Source organism: Maylandia zebra, linkage group LG13 (genome assembly GCF_041146795.1).
Source record: "Maylandia zebra isolate NMK-2024a linkage group LG13, Mzebra_GT3a, whole genome shotgun sequence".
Lineage (NCBI taxonomy): Eukaryota > Metazoa > Chordata > Actinopteri > Cichliformes > Cichlidae > Maylandia > Maylandia zebra.
Genome location: NC_135179.1, coordinates 13704254 through 13727171, shown reverse-complemented (window position 1 = coordinate 13727171; position 22918 = coordinate 13704254). Strand labels below are relative to the sequence as shown.

Genomic DNA, 22918 nt, shown 5'->3' with positions numbered 1-22918 from the left:
GGCTAATTCTTCTCTGGATCTTCAGCGATGGATCCACAATGGAGGATTTCCATTGCAGAATATAGCAAATTCTCTCATTGGAAAAAATGACCTTCACCTTACATTTAAATTTTTAAATTTTTGTTCACTATCTGAGTTGACTAACTCTCACCATGGACTTATTGTGTGAGGGCATTTTGGCTGGTGGGAGGACGTGGGTCTCCGCTTTGCTGTGTGTATCTGTAGAATGGGCATAACAGGTTTGTTTTAGTTTGTAGTGTTGGCTTGGCAATTTTCCCTTAAAATAAACATGAGCAACACTGACAATGTAAGGCATGATTGGTCTGTATGGACCATTTTCTGAAAGCCTGAACATAAAAAGATGTATACGGTGCTGTGAAAAAATCTTTGCCCCATTCCTGAATTCTTATCTTTTTGCACAATCCTCACACTTAAGTGTTTCAGAAAATCAAACAGATTTTAATGTTAAAAAGATAACCTGAGTGAACACAAAATGCAGTTATTAAACGATGATTTCATTTATTAAGGAGCTACAGAAACTCAAAGACGCAGGCAAAACAAAGTCATTGCCATCTATCAGTCTGGAAATGTTCACAATGCCATTTCTAAGGTTTGGGACTCCATTGAACCACAGTGAGAGCTGACATCCACAGATAGAGAAAACTTGGGACAGTAGTGCATCTTCCCAGGAATTGGGCAAATTACCAGAATTTGCCGAATCGATGACTCAACCATGTCATCATAAAAGAACCAGAACAACACCTAAGGAACTTCTGGAAGGTCTGTATCTCATTACAACTCTACCAGAAAATCCAGAAGGAGAATGTCTGGCCATCAGTCCATGCACTTGCACATGCACTTGGGTTATACAGAAGAACAATGATCCAAAATACACCAGCAAGTCCACCTCTTAATGGCTCCAAAAAACACAATGAGAGTTTTGGAGCAGCCTAGTCAAAATCTGGAATTAAATCTGATCGAGATACTTCGGCACTACTCTGGTTATCTTTGTCTAATATTAAAGCATATTTGATGATCTGAAACATGTAAGAGTGAAAAATATACAAAAAGAAAGAAGTCCAGAAGGCCGGGAAATATTATTTCACAGTATTGTATAAAATGAGCATAATTGTCAACACAACAGCTGACAAGTAAACACTGTATAAGTAGGGTTATACAGTGTTTACTTGAAGGATGTTGTCGTGTTAGGCATAAAACGTGGTTTAGGGTGCGGTGTTGTGTCTTAAGTTTCCCATTTTGCTGGCAATCCTGTCTCGGATTGGGTTTCCAAAGATGCATTTCATGTTATGGGTGTATTAGGTAGTACTGGAGACATCCTGCTGGGGGTGCTATACCGTTAGGCGGGTGCAAGGTCACGCAGTGTACCATTCTGCTGTCTGCGCTCCTCAAACGCTGCAGCTGCCGTCGTCTTCTCTTCTCCACCACACACACCGTCGCACAGCCATGGCGGACAGCGCAAGCGAGAGCGACACCGATGGAGCGGGGAGCAGCTCCGCCACCCCGATGTCGTCCTCCGCTTCAAATTCGGGGAAACCGAGCATAGTCATTTCACAGTTTCGTTTGGAGGAACTGACCAACCGACTGGCCTCGTTACAGCAGGAGAATAAAGTTCTTAAAATTGAGCTGGAAACATTTAAACTCAAGTGCAAAGCCCTGCAGGAGGAGAATCGGGACCTCCGCAAAGCTAGCGTCACCATTGTGAGTAATGTTAGCTAGCTAACTAGCGAGATGCTATCCCCACCCCGTTTGCTGTTTTGCATTTGACAGAGTAAGTTAGCGCTAGCGAGTGTTGTTTGATAAAAGCTGAATGAGTGCTACGTGGAAATGTTACCTGAATTCGGCCCTAATTCTTTGCTGTTATGTTAGCCCTATTAACATTAGCTACCTGCTAATTTAGCCAGCGGGACAACGTCTGCTAGATGGTCGAGCTGCGATATCTTGCTACTTTGCTTTGTGTTATTTTGTGTTGCTAATCGTGGCTAACGTTAGATGAACTGCTAACGTCAACCAGAAAAAAACGTCAAAAAATTGGGTGGGCACCTCACGATGCGAGTTAACAGATTGATTGTAGATGTGTGGTCAGCTGATTACTCACTGCTCGGCATTGTCACCACGCTATGGCCAACATGGATATGGTAACTGAGTGAAAATAAATAGCCCACCAGAAGCCTTGGCACCGACTGATGCGTCATATTTCTTCATGCTCGGTTAATCAGTCCTAGCTTCATAAAAATGTGTAACCGATCTGCTTGATAGATGGGGAAATATGTAGGCCAAACTTAGCGAGCTAGCTAAATGCCACGCTCTAAATGTCTGCAAACCCAACCACACTTTCACACTGTCCACCCTCTGTGTAAATTTGTGAAGCTTAACTAGCTGTTTGGCTTTTATAATCCGCGCTGTTTTTCATAACGGCCAACGAAGCAGAATTTATTTTTGAGGTCAGGAGAGATAAGGGATGGGTGAATTTGAGAGTGGCAAGGACGCATGTATAACAAGCAGTGTAATGCTAGCTGTCCCAACACATTTCTTTATCCGCCCCCCCAGCCCATGTTTCTCTCAGTCACCCATTGCTGCAATATCTCTTGAGTCATTTGAAAGAATTATGCTTCCTCTTTGGCTGGCAAGCATCACTGCAGCAGTCTTTAGTTGATTGGTGCATGTTTCCCCTCACTGTCAGTAAGTTATAGTTTAATCAGGATAAAGGTGAAAACAGTGTGATGTGCCAGAAGCAAGAGTTTATGTCACTGATATCTCTTCTGTCGCTGTGTCTTTTTGTGTTTTCTGTCCCACAGCAAGCGAGAGCCGAACAGGAGGAAGAATTTATCAGTAACACCTTGTTCAAGAAAATCCAGGCTCTTCAGAAGGAGAAGGAAACCTTGGCAGTCAACTATGAGAAGGAGGAAGAATTCCTCACCAATGAACTGTCAAGGAAACTCATGCAAGTGAGTGATAGAAACAAGATTGGATGGGGAGGTGCACACTTTTAACGCACATTTTGGAGTTCTTTACGCCACACAGAGTGGAGAATAGTGTAACATTAGTTTAAAGTTTTCCCCTGTTATCTTACTGATCACAAACGTCAGTGTGGTATATCGTTTCTTCATGCTGTGTTATGCAAATTTCTTAAGTATTGTTGCTCTTGTTCATGATGTGCAGGGTGCTTGTCTATGCACACAGCAGCTAGTGCATTATCATCAACTGCAATTCTACTTGCCTGAAGCCTGGAAAAGCTCAAGATGACTTCACTGCAGCTGCTAGCACGTCTAAATGACTCTCAAATTACTCTCCTCCTGTTGTCGGTTATTTGGTTCAGTCTGTTTTCCACATCGTATTTTCCCAACTACAGAGCATATAGCACTCGCTCTCATATTTTGAATAGATAGCTGTAGGGTGACTAATGGTTTGTTGATATCTAAAGAAGTAGGGCTGTGAAAGAGATGCATGCAAATGTCTTAGCAAAACCCGCTTAAGGTCATACAGATCTACTTATTTGGGCTTTTTTTATATTCCTATCTTAGAATTTAACATGCAACAGACTTGTATCTACTTATGTCGGTAGATTAGTTGCTTAAAAATTGGGGCGACAGATGGAAAAATCAACTGAATATCAAAACTTATAATACTGAGCATGCAAATGACTCTACGCAGAAGCATTTTTGGGACAAATTTTGTTTTATTTGGGTTTTCCCAGCCATTAGTTTTGCTCCACTTTTTAGCTGCATTGTCTGTATTTGAATAACCCAACAACACAAGCACCCCAGCCCTGATTTTAAACTTGTGCCTTGTATATTAAACATTCACATGACAATAGGCTGTGCTGAATATTATCTATTATCTTGTAAATACACCAAAAAACACCCCTGATAATGTAAAATTGAGACCTTAAAGGTGTACTGGGCTGCATACTCCTAATATCCCACCCTCTTCATTTTTGTTGATGGTACTGAAAACAACATTACCTATTTTAAAGGAAGCCGATGAAACTCTCTATTTTCCTCTAATACTTATTATTAGTGCACATGATACTAAACAGAGTCCCATCCAACATTGCCTTTGTTCTGGTGCCAGTCAGAAAGAGCCTCTGCTTACAGAAGAGCCTAGTAGAATATAATCTCTCTCCAAGGACTTCATAGTCTGGCATTTATTCTTGAGTCTGTTTATAATGTTCACACAGTATAAAGGGTTGGATTGCTTTAATAAAATAGTTTCTAGTGTTAACTGAAGCAAGGCACCTTATTAAAACAAAATGGTTAGTTTTAATTAGGAAAAAATGCCTGCACTTTGGGTGGGGCACAACTTGGTAACCTGGTTTTGCATCCAGGATACTGCAGAGCACTCGACTCTCCATGAATGGAGTCATTGTAAGTTTAAACAGACTGATGTTTTGAGGTTTTCTAGTTATTTTTCTCAACAGCATGATGGAAATGGTTATATTTCCCTCTCCATTTTTTTCCTTTAAGTGAATTTGCATCTCTTTCCCCATAATGAGTAATCAGTTATATAATCCATCACAGAGCTGTCCCATTTTGAATCAGCACTGAGCCGCACCCTTTTTCATGCTGGTGAACTGCCAAAAGTGATTACTTGGGTTGCCAAAACATTATTTTATATTGTCTGTTCTTCTGGGGAGTTTACCCTGAAACCAGTGGAATTGTCTAATGACGCTGTCTTTTATTATTATTTCATTGTATAAGCCGTGGTCATCTCTGTGGTCATCAAACAGCTTTTACATGTCTCATTGTGAGTTTGTTTTTCTCCGCTCCCTTTTTACTCATCTGTTTCTTCTCTTCATCTGTCAATGCACTGCTCTCTCCTTTTAAATTTTAGCTCCAGCATGAGAAGGCTGAGTTGGAGCAGCATTTGGAGCAGGAGCAGGAGTTCCAGGTTAACAAGCTCATGAAAAAGATCAAGAAAATGGAGAACGAAACCATTTCAAAGCAGCTAACCCTGGAACAGGTATGCTTATTATGGTAAAATGGGAAAGAATTGCTCATCCAGTGCAGTGCAGCCTATCCTTAAACTTCCATTTGTTCAGTCGCCATGGTAGAGTGAGATGCAAAAAATCTCAACGTCGTTTTTCTTCCCACTGAATTTTAAGTGGAAAGAACATTTTGGTCTGTGGCTGGGTCAAACCTGCTGAAGCCACCGCATAATGTCTCCATGCCCTGACAGGAGATGTGCAGGCATTCGTTGTTGGTACTCGCTTATTAACGTGTCAGATTGATGCAGTGCGATGCCACTGTGCATCTTGGCCAGATACAAATAGAACCAAAAGTTATTTCACCTTAAAATCTGCCTCAGCTTCTTAAAGACACCAATCTTAGCAATAAAATACAAATATTTACGTTCTTAAACTACTTTAAAAAAATCATTATGATATGTCATAATGCCATATGCTTCTAAGTTTTAGAATACAAACTCTGAACTGAGATCTTGGATTTGCGATACAGTGTTTTTGTACACAATCCTGAATGCTTGTGAATGCATTTCAACTTCAAGGTTTCTCTTTCTGCCACACTCTGCTTTATCTTTCGTTTTTCAGTTGAGGCGGGAGAAGATCGACCTTGAGAACACATTAGAGCAGGAACAAGAAGCTTTGGTCAACCGACTGTGGAAGCGAATGGACAAACTGGAGGCTGAGAAAAGGTGATGAGACATACTGTGCTGCTTTTTCTTTGGCCATATACATAATGATTAGATTAATTGTGGCCAAAGTTCAAAACGATGAGGTAAACATTTTAAAACTGACTCAGCTGAATACTTCCAAAAGAAGCTTCCAAAGTTTTTCATCTTTTATGACAAGCTAACATCGGCTTATCTTGGATTTCTTTATATGGTCTTCTATTCAGTGGGCAGATGAGTTTCCTTTGCTCTTTCCTGACAGTAAACGAATGCTTCAGTTTACTTTATTGTTGCCAACTTAGTTGCAACTCTTTTCCAGAAAGTGCCTTGTAGCACATGACACTTTTCTTTTTTTTAAAAGCACTCAGCTCTTCTCTTGCTCTTCTCTTGCTCTTCTGCTGTTGGTGAGAGGAGAGTGTCAAGAGAGAGAGCGACACAAGCAAGTTTATTTTCCATTTCCAGCATGAACAGAAACAAATGTAGAATCACGAGAAACGTTGTTTACATACAATGATGATTGAGTTAACCGACCAGTGAGCATAAACGTGTGGGTGAAATGTCACTAAGTCATAACAGTTGCGTGTTTCTTTTTCCAATTGTTTGTTTTTAAAAAATTTCAAGACTTTTCTTTTGGAAAAACTGCCAAAATGGTAAGGTACGCTAAATATGCCATTAACTTGATGGTTTTAGCCCAATATCTTTAAAAAGAAAAGGCCAACTACAAACTGAAATGATAGTATTAAATGGAGGGAAAAAGACTTTTACTTTTCATTTTTGACTAAATTAATTTATACATTTACTAATGGGTTAAGTACTTGTTATATGAAAGAAATATATTTGTTTGCATTGTTTTATTTTATAGTTAGCATAAAAATGTGCCAGTGTACCTTTTATATTCATTGCTTGTCTGTGTAACACAAAAAAGTAATTAGTTTATTAATTTTAACTTAAACATTAAAATCAAATAAACAGCAATAAGTAACTTTTCTTTTAAATTGCAGTTTTATGACAAATAACAGTAAGCTGAACTATTAATTATCTGTTTATATATGTAATTGGGCATTTATGCAAAATTAACTTAAAGGTTATACATCTAATTTCGTTTTTTTTTTTTATACAAATAATAATAAATAGAACATTTTGAATAATAATAATAATCCTGTGTTTTGTTTTGTTTTTCCAATTTTCCAAACTAGAATCCTTCAGGAGAAGCTGGACCAGCCTGTGTCGGCTCCACCATCTCCAAGAGATGTTTCCATGGAAATCGACTCACCAGAGAACATGATGCGGCATATCCGCTTCCTGAAGAATGAGGTGGAGAGGCTTAAGAAGAGCTTGCGCACCACTGAGCTGCAGCGTAAGTGGCCACTCAACTTGTCACATGATCAGAAGGAAAGTCAGTCTGAAGGGAGAGATGCCCTCAAGTGTTGATTAAGGAAGTGGTTGGTAAAATTGATTCTCGGATAAGTGCTTGTGCGTGTTCACTTGGAAAAAACAGGATCCTCTCTAGCCTGGTGCCTCCATACTCATATTTCTGTAGATATGTTCTAATGCAATATACAGTCATGTTACATCATTATTTACTGGTCATATTACACTGGATGGAAAGCAGAAAAAGAAAGGAATGGAGCTGTACACTGTTAGAAAACAAAAAAAAAATTTCAACTTTATTGTCATTGCACATGTCATAGGTACAGGGCAACGAAATGCAAGACACTAAGAAAGGTTGTAATCCATAATCGATTCCTTCTTTTGAAATGGTTAACCTGAACTCTGTTCTTAATCTAGTTGACTCTCGTTATTTTGCCCCAAAAGGAAGCAGTGTTACAAGTGCTTACATGTGCCCTTCCTTTTATTAAAAGAAAAAGAAAATATTGGTGACTGACAACCTGTCAGAATATTACCATGAACATGTTTAATGGATGGATGTTTTCCAGATGCCACATTTTGAAGCCATAGAGTTAGTGTTCCGGTCACACCCAAAAAATATGATCACTGGATTACTTGGTTATGGTTCACGGTGATCTGACCCAGCCTTCATGGAAAGCTTTATCAAAGAGGAAGGTTTTGCATCTCGCTCAAATTTAGAGAGGGTTTTTGTCTGTATGTATACTGTGAAAAGTATTGGTCCCATCACAGAACCCTGTTGAATTCCATGACTAACTGCTGACTCGTGATATCGTCATTATCACTTAGTTTATAATTATAGGGAGTAGAGCAGGGCGATATGACCAAAAATATTTATCACGATATACATTTGAAAATTTGCAATAACGATATAACAGACGATATAATTGGCACTAGACAAAATACTTTACAACTCCTCAACTTTATTAGTGCAAAAAGCCATCAATGTATTTTCACTTAAACAAGCAGCTTTTTTATGTGCATTAAAGTTATATAAAAAATTAACAAATGCAAATTCCTTGCTGACAGTTTAACCAAAAGGCATTTCCAGTGGAAATTGGCCGACATATCCTCAGCATAACCATGTATAATATCCACAAAACTTAAAAAGAGGTTATACACACACAATACGGTAATATTATGTTGAAGCACACCACGTATCACTCCGCGAGGCTCCTGTCTACGATAGCCGTAATGCTCCGACAATCCATCAAGCAGTGCGGCTTCGTAGTTTAGCAAAGTCGTACTGAAACATTTGACAGATTTTCGAGCACTGTGTACCACATAAAATCGTTTCCAGGTCAGTAAACACAACCAGAATTCATACATAAGGCACACGGGATTATAAGGGGCACTGTCGATTTTCAGAAAAATCAAAGGATTGATTTTAAGTGTGCCGTATTTTCCAAAACACATGGTAATAACGACGGCCCGCTAGCATGCGCTACCAAAAATAGTGCTTTGTTGTGTATCTGACGGACGAAAGCCAAACCAGTTCCACACCACAGAAGTTGCAGTATTTTTACAAAACAATTCTGGTTCATCCGTTTCATTCAACGATCCACTTTCGCTCTTCTCATTCTGCGTCGCCGCCACGTGCGTATGTAAACAAAGGCACTGCGCATGCGCGTTTTACCCATATTCTATCGCGATATTTCATTTTCTTATTGTTGCCCAACATTACACCGGTATTACTGTGAACGGTATGATATAGCCCAGCCCTAATAGGGGAGCAGTAGGAAAACTGTGAGCAGTTAATCACAATCCAAATGATGCATGTAAAAATGCAACCAGACTTCGGATCTTGTCTCACACAAAATGATCTTGTGGATTGTTATTTTCTTCTTTATACATAACTGTTTGTGGCTGGAGTGATCTGGTGGTTTAATAGAGGCAGCCTTGGGCATTAGAGCATTTGATTTATTTTTTTTTTTCTTAGGATGTGGAGTAATACTAGAGCACTGCATTTGGTTGCAGACATTGATAACAGCTTGTTTTACGGCTTATTTAAAAAGTACCAACACTACATGCGATATAAGATTTTTTTCATATCACGATATGTTTTTTTCATTTCAGGCGATAATGATATATATCACGATATAAGCCAAATAGCTATATTTGTAAGATTTAAATGTGCCGTTGCTCACAAGTAAAATGTGAAATAATCAGCAGCTTGTTTTGATTTAAATATTTATTTCCCATAATAAGTTCAACAGGGCAGATGTACATAAAATGAGGCTCCAGTTTCAGATAAATAAAGGCAAATATTACAAACTACACAAAAGGTAGCTGCTAAAGCGTTTAAGTTTCAAAGTAGAACAAACAAAACAGACTACTAAATTGTCAGTTCCACTTAGAAACAAAATATTAATTCTAAAAATAAATCTTAGTTTATTTTACAGAAGAAGAGACAAAATTGACTAACTTATATAATATTGCTTTGGAAGCGCTGTCTGAGAGACATGTTTATGTCCAGGGAGTTGGTAACGAGGTTCCATTACCTTAATTAGCTGCTTGAATCCTTCATTGTTGACCGTGTTTATTGGTAGCATGTCTTTAGCAAGACAGTAAGCTATGGCATTCGTTATGTTGCTATGTCTCTTAGCTTTTTTGACGCTGGAGAAAGCCGACTCAATTGACTGTTGCTGCTTCACAGGGATTCCCCTGGTTGTTTTTGATGACGAATTAGCGCTTTCAGTCAGAGATTGAGCATGCTCCTAGTGGGTGGCACTGCTTCAGGTGATAAAAAAGGTTTGCTGTATTTCCAGACTTTGTGGGAACATGCTTTCGGCACAATTTACAGTGCGCGTTACTCTGTTTTTTTTTGTCAGACTTCAGATAGCCGAAATACCTCCACACTACAGAACTTCTCTGGCCTTTCCTTTCGACAATCTCTCCGGCATTGCAACCGTCATCTGTGTTCTCTTCGGTAACCTGGTCACCCAAGCTCTCGGTTGATTTTTCTCTAGTCGGCACGCTCATTTCCTCCATTACCCGGCCGGCACGGCGGCTGGATGCTTCCCAAACAAATACACATGTGTGCCTTGGCACTTGAGCTGTACGTAACAAGTCACGTGACGTGACGCTGCGGCTGTGATTGGTTCGGCTCTGCGCCGCTTTTCTTATTGGCTATTCATTTTTTTTTTTTTTTTTTTTTTTTTTTTTATAAGAGGAAGAGAGAGAGAGAGAGATGAGGTCTATCGCAATAGTGTCATTTTTCTATCGAGAAAAAGTTATTTCGCAATACATATTGTTATCGTTCTATCGCCCAGCTCTAGTTAATGCCAGAGGAGGTTTGGACCTCTGCTGTTGAGTCAGCAGAGCTTTGGGAGCCTTTAGGTTCTGTGTGCTTCAGTATTTGGTGACATTGTACAACTTTACTTGGTCTGCCGCTTTGAGCCCAAGTCGCTGTGGTTCTTAAACACTTCCGCTTTATTATAACACCACTTACAGTTAGACATTTGATTTCTATACACCTGTAGCAATGAGACTGAAAGCCCAGGTTTTCCATATTTTTTTTTTTTTTTTGTTTTTCAGAAAGCAAGAAGTGATAAAGATTGATCATTGTGGCTATGGTTTGATTTTGCCACTAGGTGGGGATGTCAGACCAGCCTTAAACACGTGCTCCCAAAGCTAAGCCAAGTGACAAGACACCAGAAATACTGAAGCTTGTTGCTTGCATTACTCTTAGTTGAGATTGTTTTGGACCTACTTTCACTTTTTTCCTAAAATGACAACAATGTATTACACAAGAAAACCAGGTTACATTCACAGCTCTTAAAGAGAGGGTATTATGTTATGCTAGGAGTAGTGCAGGTGTAATTTGTGTTATTGTATAGTAATAGTGCGATTCTGTCAAGTTTAAATCCCAATGTTCACTTTCAGATACAGAGAAACGTGCCCAGTATATAGAGGAGGAGCGACACATGAGGGAGGAGAACATCCGGCTGCAGAGAAAGCTTCAGAGAGAAATGGAGCGCAGGGAGGCCCTGTGTAGACAACTGTCGGAGAGTGAATCCAGTCTGGAGATGGATGATGAGAGGTAGGTGCAACAAACATAGAAAGATGATCAAAAAGTTCACAATAATACACAAAGTCATACATACCAGCAAATAAAGAGAAAATGGAAAAGAGTTAAATGGATTGAACTATACACTGGAGCTCGATGTTTCTTAGAGGCATTTGGCTTCACTGGGCATTTATACTGCTGACATAGCCAGTTGGATAAAGGGACCTGTGAGAATCAAAAGATGAGGGCACAAAAGTAGGGCAAATGCAAATGACAAAAGGCGTGTTTGCCACAACGGCACACAACAATTGGTCTTCCAGTAGGCAGTCATTGTTGCTGTTAAAAAGGCCTGCTTGTGATAAAGCAAGGTGACAACATGGTGTCTGGTAACTTTTTGGCTGGCTGTCAGACACAAAAAACACAGAGCTTAAATCAGTTCCGCATTCCTTGGTGTTTCATCTTAATTGTAAAAAAATGCTTCTTTTTTTCCCCTAATGAATGTTTAACATTGACCTGCAGATTCAGGTCATGCTATCGCTGCCACGTTTACTTCTGATACATGTAGAAAAGTCAAAATAATTAGCAGTAGCTTTGTTTGGTTTGGAAAGACCTGCGCTTTCTTGATGAAACTTAAAAGAAACCAAATTTTGGCTTAAATGGTCCTTACAGACTTCCTTCTGTTTGTGAGTGAATGGTCCATTTGAACTTTGTGCAATCCTTTCTACTCCTGGGACCAATTAACCCTCAGACACAAGTTGTACCACATGGTCCTTCTTTTTATTCAGAAGTGAAAACAAGACCAAGTAGTTTGGGGTGGCTTCAAGGTTTATGTTTACTAAAACAAAACAAACACTGTTGCACTTCACTGAGTATGGGGTCATCCACCAGATTTTTGTTTTTTAAACATACCAACTCTTCCTACTATTGCTGATCAAATTGGCTCATTGTGTATGATTAAACATAACCAAATACAGATTCCACTGGTTTAATGCTTTCAGTTAAATCAGTTTAGTAGCATGTTGAAAGACAAAGTTGTTTACAACATTAAATCAACTTTCTGCATTTTGTCTCCTTCCGCAGTGGCAAGATGGTGTAAAACAAACCCCCACCATTTTCCCAGAACTAGAAATTGTAATGTTTAAGAAAAACAAATGTATGTAAAACACTATCCAGTTCAAGTTTCTTTATTGTTGTGTACCTGGTTCAGGCCTCTGTATCAGATGCATGGGTGTCACTCATCTTTCAAGTCGGAGTGCAAGGATCACACAGCTAACTTTTTTTTAAAGTTAGTTACACTTTAATGTTATTAAAGTGTAACTAAAAACAAAACAAAAAAAAGAGAGAAAATAATTATAACTTAAAAAATATTTATAGAGCAAATATCCTTGCATATGCCCTACACGAGGTAATACTTTAAAAGATTCAAACTCACTCTGAAACTAATAAAAAATATACATTTTCAAAAAATTAAAAGCTAAACTGAAATGAGCAAACCTAGAGAAACTAAACCAAATGAAAAATAAGGGTCAGAACTAAATAAAAAATAAAATCTAATTTGAAAACACAAAATTGTAATAACTGATGTGCTTCCAGTACCTCTGAATGTTAGTTGTTGCATACAAAAGCTGAGGATGAAGAAGAAAACAGGGCTCTAAATAGCTTTAGTATATGGCCATTTCAAAGAAGCAGCATATGGCAGTAAAATCTCAGTTTATATTAAATCTTCCTGATTATCAGTAAAAACTTTTGTTAATTTTAGGAAAAAGCTTTTTTCTGCATGCACAGGATGCTCCTTTGATCACACTCAGACGTCGACATCAGTATCTTCTCCTTAGGAACTTGAAAATGTATCGTGTTTTTCTCCCATACAAAATAAGCCAAATTGAGCACTTTCAGAAGCCCACTTTGAGTAGCCATACAGAAGCTTTTCACATTGCATCTCAAGGAGTAACTGTCATCATTGATGTAGCACTTTTTGCCTGTTTAACACATTACAATATGCTTGGATTGCTTTTTGCATTACAAAAATATGTCGTACTTTTAGGTACTTCAATGAGATGTCTGCACAGGGTCTGCGAGCCAGGACCGTGTCCAGTCCCATCCCTTACACTCCCTCTCCCAGCTCCAGCCGACCAATATCACCAGGTAGGTAAAAACACAACAATAAACGGCCTTTGATAGCGATTAATACAACTTTTTGCCAGACAGCAAGCTTTATCTTTGTTCCAGCTTTTATCTTAAAATCTTGTAGGTACTCTGTCAAATCAAGACCACACAATTACAGCTTAATTGTCACACTGCATTTTATATAAGCTTCGTGCTCAGGTAGAACTTTGCTGCTCACTGTGAGCCTGACAGGCCATGATGTGGGGTTTACACTGAATACTATCTAGAAGTCCGCAGAGCTTTCGTTTTTGTTTTTTTTCCCCTGATGAAAAAAAGATGATAAATAAAGACTAAAATCATAATGACATGTATTGAAGCCTTGAAAATGAAAATATTCTGGAGAGACGAGATCCAAGCAGAGCTAAATGGTCTAGAAAGTCAGACAAGCACATTTGCCCTGCCCTGGGAAAGAGTACAGCTTTTTTTTGGTTTTGTTTGTTTTGAAAATGTGATAAAATGTCAATGTTTGGGAGAAAGAAAAGAGCAAGACGTATAGACACATTTCACATTTGATGTCAATGAAAATAAGACTCTTAGTGAACATGTGGAGCAGCTAAAAACACAAACATTCTCATCCTACACTTTATTTTATTAAACTTAATCAAATTTAGATTTTGTCTACTACAATCCTATTTTGTCGACTAAAATGAGACTTAAACTAAATGTCAGAAAACTGAAATGAAGTCAAAATCTGCTCTCAAATTTAACACTGGTGGATACGCTCCTAGCTTACTGATCTTGGCACTATAGGTAATTTAGTAAAGATTATTATTGGATAAATGACCATTTGCAAAAGTATAAAAAGTACAGGAAAAAATAGAAGAATAAAATAATAATTGTTAGTATAATAAAAGGGAGAGCACCATCATATTTCAGTCACCCTTACTCTCTTTAGGCACAGACCTAATGCTAAAAATAGTGCAGAAAAAAATTAACATTCATTTCTGGTCTGCGTACTAGTTTATGATACAATAAGGTATGATATCAAAGTAAATATTTGGTCAATGATAAAACAGTCATCCTGTGCCGGGACACTGCCAGCCACAAAGAACTTCCCTCTTATATCGACGTAATCTTGGAGTGAGTATTGAGGAGGAAAATGAAAGTGTCTAGAATTGATGTTAACTTTTAATAAAATGTCTTTCTCCCTCTGGCTGTCTCATTTTCTTACAGGTCTCTCATATGGCACCCACACAGTTGGCTTCACTCCTCCAGCTACACTGTCCAGAGCTGCCATTTCCCACTACAACACCCCCGCCCTGCACGTCCACGGAGGCTCCTCTCATGCCGTAGCAGTAAGTGACACCACCCACATCATCTTTTAGAAAATTATTGAGAATTCACACGTTTTTGTTTTATTTTATATATTTATTTATTTTTTAAACCAGATTTCCGGCAGGTTTCTCAATTAATCATCAAACAAAATTTCTGACCAATAAACTCAAAACTAGTTGCTCTGTAAAGGAGTAAACAATTGACAATAAAAATAATAGGTGTATAACCTTTCGTATTATAAAATTATTTCAGTTTTATGGGGGTATAAAGATGTTTTCCAGTTCAAGTACATAGAAATGATCAACAAGTTTAATGATTAAAAGTTGTGTTAATTGTGACTTCATAAGAGCAGCAGTTTGCTCTGAGTCAGCATGATCTTTGAACTATATTTAATCAGTGAGCTGCGTCCATTAAATGAACCTTAAATGAGGACACCCACATGGAGACATGTACTGCCTGTTGTTTTGTTAAATTTACTGCCCTGTCTATATTTTTTAATGTCAAGGCTAGCTCTATTGATAATACAGTACTCTTCAGCATGGTGGATCTTTAATGCAACAACGACTATGACGTTAACTGTCACTTTTCAGTGGTTATTTAAAGGTCTAACCTGTTTACACTCCCATGTCATGACTTTCAGATATTACAGTCCTTAAAATGAGTATAAGTAGGAGGAATAAAACTGTGTGTGTCCACCAGTATTCACTCAGTAGAGGAGTCTAGATTTTGACTCTCAAAGAATACTGGCTTCTGCAAACATTGTTTGTATTGTTGGCATCAATACTAGAACTTACTTAGCATAACTCGTAAATGTCCTAAGTTCCAATTAGCTGTGTGTCCATCTCTTCAGCACACTGATAACTAAAACAACACTGACTTATCAATTTATATTTATTAATAAGATATAGATATGTTTAGTAATATTTTACACCAGGGGCATGGTTTGAACCTGTTTCTAGTATGCCTCCTATCCAAAAGAGCATCACAAAGTCATAAAATATATAAATATCTCACCAGTGTTTCCCCTGACATTACCTTGGCAAGGCTGGTTTTGATGAAAATATCATTAACTATAATACTGCTATAGTAGTTATACTGTGGAAGTTTTATTTAAAGCAGAATCATTTCATAATTTAAAAGTGAAAGTAAGAAGAAATGTGGATTCGGTTTGGGGTAATAATGTGTGGTGCACACAGCGCTGTTCTGATAGTAGTAATGTGTGTGTGTATATAGAGTTGTTACATAAACAAACGGATGTCATAATCCTTATCAACTAAAGTGGGAAATGAGCTGGGGTGTGTAAATTGTGACAGACTGCTCACAAAGTGAATGATTACTGTTAGGTTTGTATGTCTGTTTACAAAAAAGTACTCGAATTAAGTTCAGCCACCCTGTTGATTCAGTAGTGATATTTGACCTCGAGAACACAATGATGATACAAAATTGCCATCAACAATCCCCTCGATGATTGTAAACATTGTCTGCCGTACACACACACACACACACACACACACGCTATGTACCAGTTGTTGTATGTATGGAGTTAGCATTGTGCATGTTTGTGTGGTTTATTTTTAGGACTTAAGCTAATGATGATACATAATACTCTACCTCACACAAGAGGAGATGTGAGGGAGAGTAGTCTCGAGCAGTGGCACACAACAGGTCTGCCCTTCCTACCTTAGGCTGGACATTCCCAGTCGAAGCCCCCGTTTAATACACGCAGTCTGCCAGTCTCACCATCAAGAGACTGGGATGCAGTACGCTGAGCTTATTTGACTACAGAAAACTGCTGGCAGACAGTGGAGACATAGTTCGGTGTGGTGGACACTGAATCACATACTGGCGCCAGATGAAATTCACAGCTGGGACCAGTTGATTCCCAGGCTGCCCTGCTCCCAGAAAGAATATCCAGGCTATTTGCAAATATGCTTCTTCCAGACTGGCCTTAATTGGTAACACAGACCACTACATCACATCTGGGCAGATCTGCTGTCCAGGCATGCTCATTACAAAGATTGGGCTATTATGGAGTAGATGCGGATCACTTAAAGAGAAAAGGCATCTTCAGTCATTCATGCACTGTTTGCCCCAGGGCACGTCAGAGTTCATGCTTGCCCATTGTATTGATGGTATTTTCTCCACTGGCTTTTTCTTCATCTGAAGAACAGCAGCAGCACATGTTGCATCCTGTTTATGCTTGACAAATGTATGCAGAACTAAGAGTTTATGGAGAAGTGATCAACTTTTCATTTTCTAGGGTACGTTATTACAAACCTACAGCTCTCACACTGGATTATGAAGGCATTTGGTTTATCCTGTCCAGGTCAGGGTCTGTGTTTTCCAGTGGACCTGCAAGCTAATTCCACATGGGGTCTGTTACTCAGGTGTGAAGTAGGTTTCAATCAAGAAAATCCACGCACTTGCAGGCTTATGCTCTGCCCTTCACATTTGTCCTGTTTTATAAACTTCCAGTTTACAAAATGGGATTCAGCACCACTGAACGACACAGGAAATCATTCCTGCCTGTGGCCATCTCCCTGTACAACGCATCCACTTAACACACTGTTTGCTGCTACAACTACACATGTTTCTTTTCCAAATATTTATTTATAAGTGACTTATGTATGTATGTATATATATGTATATATTGTACTATTCTTAGTTAGTGTATTGTCTGTCTTGTCTTAATGTTGGTTTAAAATGGAGCACTGTAACAAAAAATAATTTCCCCCAGGGATCAATAAAGGATTCTGATTCTGAAAAATGGAAAGCAGCTCAGGTAATACTCAGTTCTTGGTCTTCGCTTGAACTTTTTAAGATTGTTGGAGATAAGCTCTTCTGGCAATATGGGAGCCTCCATATTTCAAAGTGAGAAGTAAAATGCTAGGAATGATAGTTTTGGGTTACTTGCGTAACCCTGGTCCTCAGAATAACATGCCTGAGATGTCTCCCCAGACTGTCTGACTATTGCAACGGGCATTAAAGTTTGGCATAATGGGATGGTTTAGACTTAAATCCTTCTGAGGAACAGACAGGGAGGCATAAGACTGAGTGAGACTGGTACAGTGTTATAGTTATTACCTGGATTAAAAATGTATGTAGGGGGCGTATTTTTTTTTATTATTAAACTTTACTCCTGATTGTTGGATCTCATTTATACCTCTCTCCTAGCATTCTCCCTGTTTAGAATAGAATAGAATAGAATTCAACTTTATTGTCATTGCACATGCACAGGTACAGGGCAACGAAATGCAGTTTGCATCCATCCAGAAGTGCTTTAGTGATATAGATATATTACAATATATATTAGCAATAATATAGATATGTGAGTATATTACAGAAATGGGTCTATTATGGTATGTTATAATGTACACGGTATGAAGTATGTTGTGAATATTCTATAACTATAAGTATGTACAGGCTGTAGTGAGTACAAGCTATGTACAGGATATGAACAGGATATAAATATGAAAAACTATACAGAATATGAAATAAATAACTTTACAGAATCTGGGATATACAGCTATACAGAAATGGGAACTATGCAAGTTGTAAACAGTTGTAGGATTAAAAATTATCGAATGTACAGAATGATTATTTACACAGAGCTATACAGTAGTGCAGTTAAGATAAGTGAGGGTGTAGATAGTTTCTACAGAGGCTATATAAAGTGCTAGTGGTTGTGAGTGGTGGTTCAGTCCATGTTATTATTGTGTTTGAGGGTACAGTTGTCCATTGTGGGTGTGTGTATGTTCAGTCCATGAGTTTAACGTGGGTCAGATGTCAGGAGGCAGAGTTCAGGAGTCTGACAGCTGTGGGGAAGAAGCTGTTCCGGTACCTGGTGGTCTTAGTCCGGAGGCTCCTGTGGCGCCTCCCAGAGGGCAGGAGGGTGAAGAGTCCATGTGATGGGTGACTGGGGTCTTTGATGATTTTCCCAGCCCTTTTCAGACACCGCTTCCTGTAGATGTCTTTTATGGCAGGAAGTGGTGCTCCGGCGATGCGCTGGGCAGTTTTCACGACCCTCTGCAACGCCTTCCGGTCCGAGGCAGAGCAGTTCCCGTACCAGACTGTTATACAGTTGGTCAGGATGCTCTCGATGGTGCAGCGATAGAAGTTCACCAGGATGTCTGAGGACAGGTGGTTCTTCCTCAGAGTCCTCAAGAAGAAGAGGCGCTGGTGAGCCTTCTTGACCAGCTTGGAGCAGTTGGTCGTCCAGGTGAGATCCTTGGAGATGTGGACTCCCAGGAACTTGAAGCTGCTCACACGCTCCACAGCCGTCCCCTTAATGTGGATGGGTGAATGTGGGTCAGCATTCCTCCTGTAGTCCACGATGAGCTCCTTGGTCTTCTCGGTGTTAAGCAGCAGGTTGTTTCTGTCGCACCACTCAGCCAGACGATCCACCTCCTCCCTGTAGGCGGCCTCATCGTTGTCAGTGATGAGGCCAATCACCGTGGTGTCATCTGCAAACTTAATGATGGTGTTGGAACCATCAGCAGGTCTGCAGTCGTGGGTGAAGAGGGAGTAGAGGAAAGGGCTCATCACACAGCCTTGTGGTACACCGGTGTTCATTGTGATGGTAGATGAGCAGTGGTTATCCAGCCGGACATGTTGGGGGCGGTTGGTCAGGAAGTCCAGTAACCATTTGCAGATGAGGGAACTGATACCCAGGTCTGTCAGTTTCCTGATGAGTTGTGAGGGGTGGATTGTATTGAATGCTGAACTGAAGTCTATAAACAGCATTCTGGCGTAGGTGTTGTTGTTGTCCAGGTGTGAGAGGACAGAGTGCATTGCGATGGAGACTGCATCCTCTGTGCTCCTGTTCCGGCGGTATGCGAATTGGTGGGGGGGAGACAGGATTTGAAGTGTGCTAGGATGAATTTACTTTCTGTTCTTCTATGTGGATGTTACAAACCACTGTCTCCATTTAGCCCCTACAAGAATTTTTAGGGAAATGACTGGCTGGGAAATCAGAACCTCGAAAAGATTACTTTTTTTCCATTTATTCCATTTGTCAGTTTAGAATTGCTGTTATCAGGTCTTGATGAACAGCTCAGTAGGGGAAACATGTAATCTTGGCATTCATGATCTTTTTCCTGCAGTCGTTTGTAACTCTGGGAGCACAGTCCCACAAAAAGAGTTGATATTTTCACAATTACCCTCCTTGGCTATGTCTGGGAACAATTAAACGCATAAACTTTTTAAAAATGTATTGATAAAACAAAATTTCTCCGAATGTCTGTTTGCCATAAACTCTATTTTCTGCATGACATTTTTAGAATTCTGTCATCTGGTTGTGATTTACAAGCAATCTGTGTTTATTCGTTTCTTTCTCCTTTTGTCAAACAGCGGCCTTCCCCAAGAAGAAGCACCAGCCCTGACAAATTCAAACGTCCAACACCCCCACCCTCCCCCAACACACACTCAGGGGCCCAACAGGCTCAGCCTCCGCTACCCCCGCCAGCTCAACCCATGGTCCAATCCATGTCCTCCCCGGCAGCCATGTCACAGCACGCATCAACAGCGCAGCAGCAGCCTCCCTCCCAGCCTTAAAGCCACACACACAGTCTCTGTCTTTGCGCGTGAGCGCGCCCACTGAATGCCACGATGCTAATGCAGCAGCTTCCATCATTACCAGCTCTGGAAGTGAAGTTTCTTACTCTGTACCAACTCAACAAAAGACGCAGCTTCAAAAGTTTTGGAGGGAAAAGAAACAAGATAGCTACTTGCCTTCAGTGAGGCTATCTGCCTGCCAAATCTTCATGTGGCGTTACTTAACTTCTCTTAAAAGGAATGGATAATTGAAAAATAATCACTTCTGGGATTTGTAGGATAATTATCTGTTCCACCTTTTGTCTTGTACATGTTTTTTTTTCTTTGCTTGGGACTTTAGCTGGTTGGAATTGTTGTTGTGGCGCTTCTAAGATAGCACAAACAGCACATACAGTATGTTTCATGGTTATGTTTTACGATAGGTTGGATGTTTCGATCGATCGATGGATGGATGTATGGCTAGAGAGTTGGATGGCTAAATAGATGGATGTGGTCAATTATTTTCATGCCTATAATATGACACTTGATTGCAGTAATGTCCTCCACTCCAGATCACCCTCTGTCATTAAAGCAGTGTAAAACAGTTCACCACAACCCCAAGTTTAACGTGGCTTTGATTAGGTCAACAAAACGGTGTCATAGAAGAGTGCTAGGAGTTTCTCCATTACAATAGGGCATTGATCAAACGGTGCTTGCAGCACAGGTATTTTAGTTTGTGTAAGCATTCAAAGATCTGCTGCTCCTATGTTAAAATGAAAAGGAAAAAAAGCATCAACGAGGATGGACACATAAACCACAGATAAATGTCGCCTTTTGAGGTGTTTGAAAATATAGTCTGAGGTGTTACAACTTAGTCATGTACTCAGTCTCTTCTCTGATCTTCTCTCTCTGGTGTATTTCTGAAAGCTTCTGTCATCCTTATGGATATTCCCATCAGAAAAAAAAAACAATGCTCTTTACACTAAATATACATACTGCGAAAACATTCTAAATGAATGGTACTGTTGAACTAAATTTCTATGTATGATTAAAGCTCTTGAGATGACAACTTCTGTTTTAATTGTGAATTTTATGAATATCGTTTGATACTCCGTTGTAATGTAATAACTGTGGGTGTAAAACTGATAAGCAAACCTGGAAGACAATCTTTTTCTTTTTTTTTTTCTTTTTCACTTTCACACCTGCGATTTGATGCACTTGCTTAATTTAACAAAACATTTCAACAGGCTCAAAAATGCATCATCTTTTTGTGTATTTAACTTCACTGGAATGTTTCACTGTGGTAGTTATGAGAGTCTGACAAATCTCTGAAGTAGTTGATGGAAAATGTTTGTGCCTTAAATAAACTGCACCAACAAAGCTCACAACCTGGAACAGTAGAAACATTTTTATATTTTTTTTTATATTCACCATTTAACATTATAGGGCAGTATGCGTTTATGAGCACAGGTAGGTACACTTCAACACAGGTAAGACTGCTAAGGGTTAATGTCTTACCAAAAATGGCTCAGTGAATATGATAGATTGCTGTAAAAGTTTGCAAAGGCTGACATTGTTCCCCCCTCTACAGACACCAGCAGGTCAGCTGCCACTTACTCAGTCTCCCACAGTGGATTTACGGTACACTTATAGTTCCTAGAGGATATAATGACTGGTGATTCCCCAACTTCCTCTAAAGTGTGTCACTATGAGGGTGACTCTTGAAATGTCCCCAGAGAAATGCGTGGATAAACATGGCTATTTATGTTTAACGGCAGAATAATAAATCCTAAAGACTGCTGTGATCCTCTGACAACTTTGCTATTCTGCTAAAACGACACTCCCTCTGATATGATGCTCTTAAACTCTGTGCTTATCGGGATTATTTATAGTGATCTTTAGAGGACTGAACTTGTGAACATGATATCAAATTGATAAAAAATGAACTTCTAAATCTACCTGTTAAATATGTTCAAATTTTAACTGCTATTTCAGTCTGATATTAAAATGGTTGGTAGATCAGCAATTTGCGTGGCCAGCCATGCTGCTAACTACAAATTGAAATAAAGATCTTTTATCCTAAGATGTTAATCTGTTGCAACAACCACATCATGTGATGTCCTCTTGTATAGATCTGCTGACACTCCACTGCGCCAGTGTCTGATTTTCATTTCCTACTACACATGGTTCTAACCGGTTTCAACTGGATGGAGACCGGAGGAGTGGTTTCCATAAATCAGTCATTCCAGGATCATTTAACACGGTAAACCTTTGTAATGTGGGTGCAATAACCTGGCGTGGGAAGAGAACAGGACAAGGATGACAGCCTGCAAAACACATTAGACTTCCATTAGGTCTCCGCATGTAACTCTTCCTGTTCGCACATACACTCAGCTTAATCTCACCAAAATCAAAATACACATCTCATCCTAAGAGTGACATAAGTATATCTTTATTTGAAGGCTTGCTGAGAGTTCTGGCACAACTAAAGTGGATCCTGTGTTTTTCTACTGTGGTGCGGTGTTCTCACTTACTGCTAAAGCCAGCAACCTGAACTAATCCAAGCATGAATCCGTACTGGAAGCTCAGGGTGGCAATGCTGGGTGTTAAAGTGGCCTTTAACCTCTGCAGCTTTATGGAGCTAGGATGGCCAAACCACCCAAGATTTATCCAGACTGCGGGGTGGCGCTGTGTGCTTACACCTGCCAAGCCTCTTACGGAAAGGCACAGCGGGCCGCTGAATCTCAGGTGTCATAAAAGTGTTAGATAAAAAGACAAGCTATTAAACTAAAGTCAGCACACATAAATCTCACGGGAACGTGTGAGTATACTAAATGAGCTTTGGGTGAGTAATGTGAGCATAATGTCTCAATGAGACTATTT

At 39.5% G+C, this 22918-nt stretch overlaps 1 protein-coding gene across 1 annotated transcript; it reads left to right on the top strand.

Moving 5' to 3' along the window:
* Positions 1–1350: 1350 nt before the first annotated feature.
* On the top strand, positions 1351–21104 carry LOC101467475 (coiled-coil domain-containing protein 6). Its single transcript, XM_004551483.6, has 9 exons — positions 1351–1719; positions 2817–2966; positions 4852–4980; positions 5567–5670; positions 6843–7003; positions 10939–11095; positions 13107–13207; positions 14402–14523; positions 19853–21104. The coding sequence occupies exons 1-9, from the start codon at positions 1465–1467 to the stop codon at positions 20054–20056; spliced, it is 1383 nt and encodes a 460-aa protein (XP_004551540.1). The 5' UTR covers positions 1351–1464; the 3' UTR covers positions 20057–21104.
* The last annotated feature ends 1814 nt before the right edge of the window (positions 21105–22918 follow it).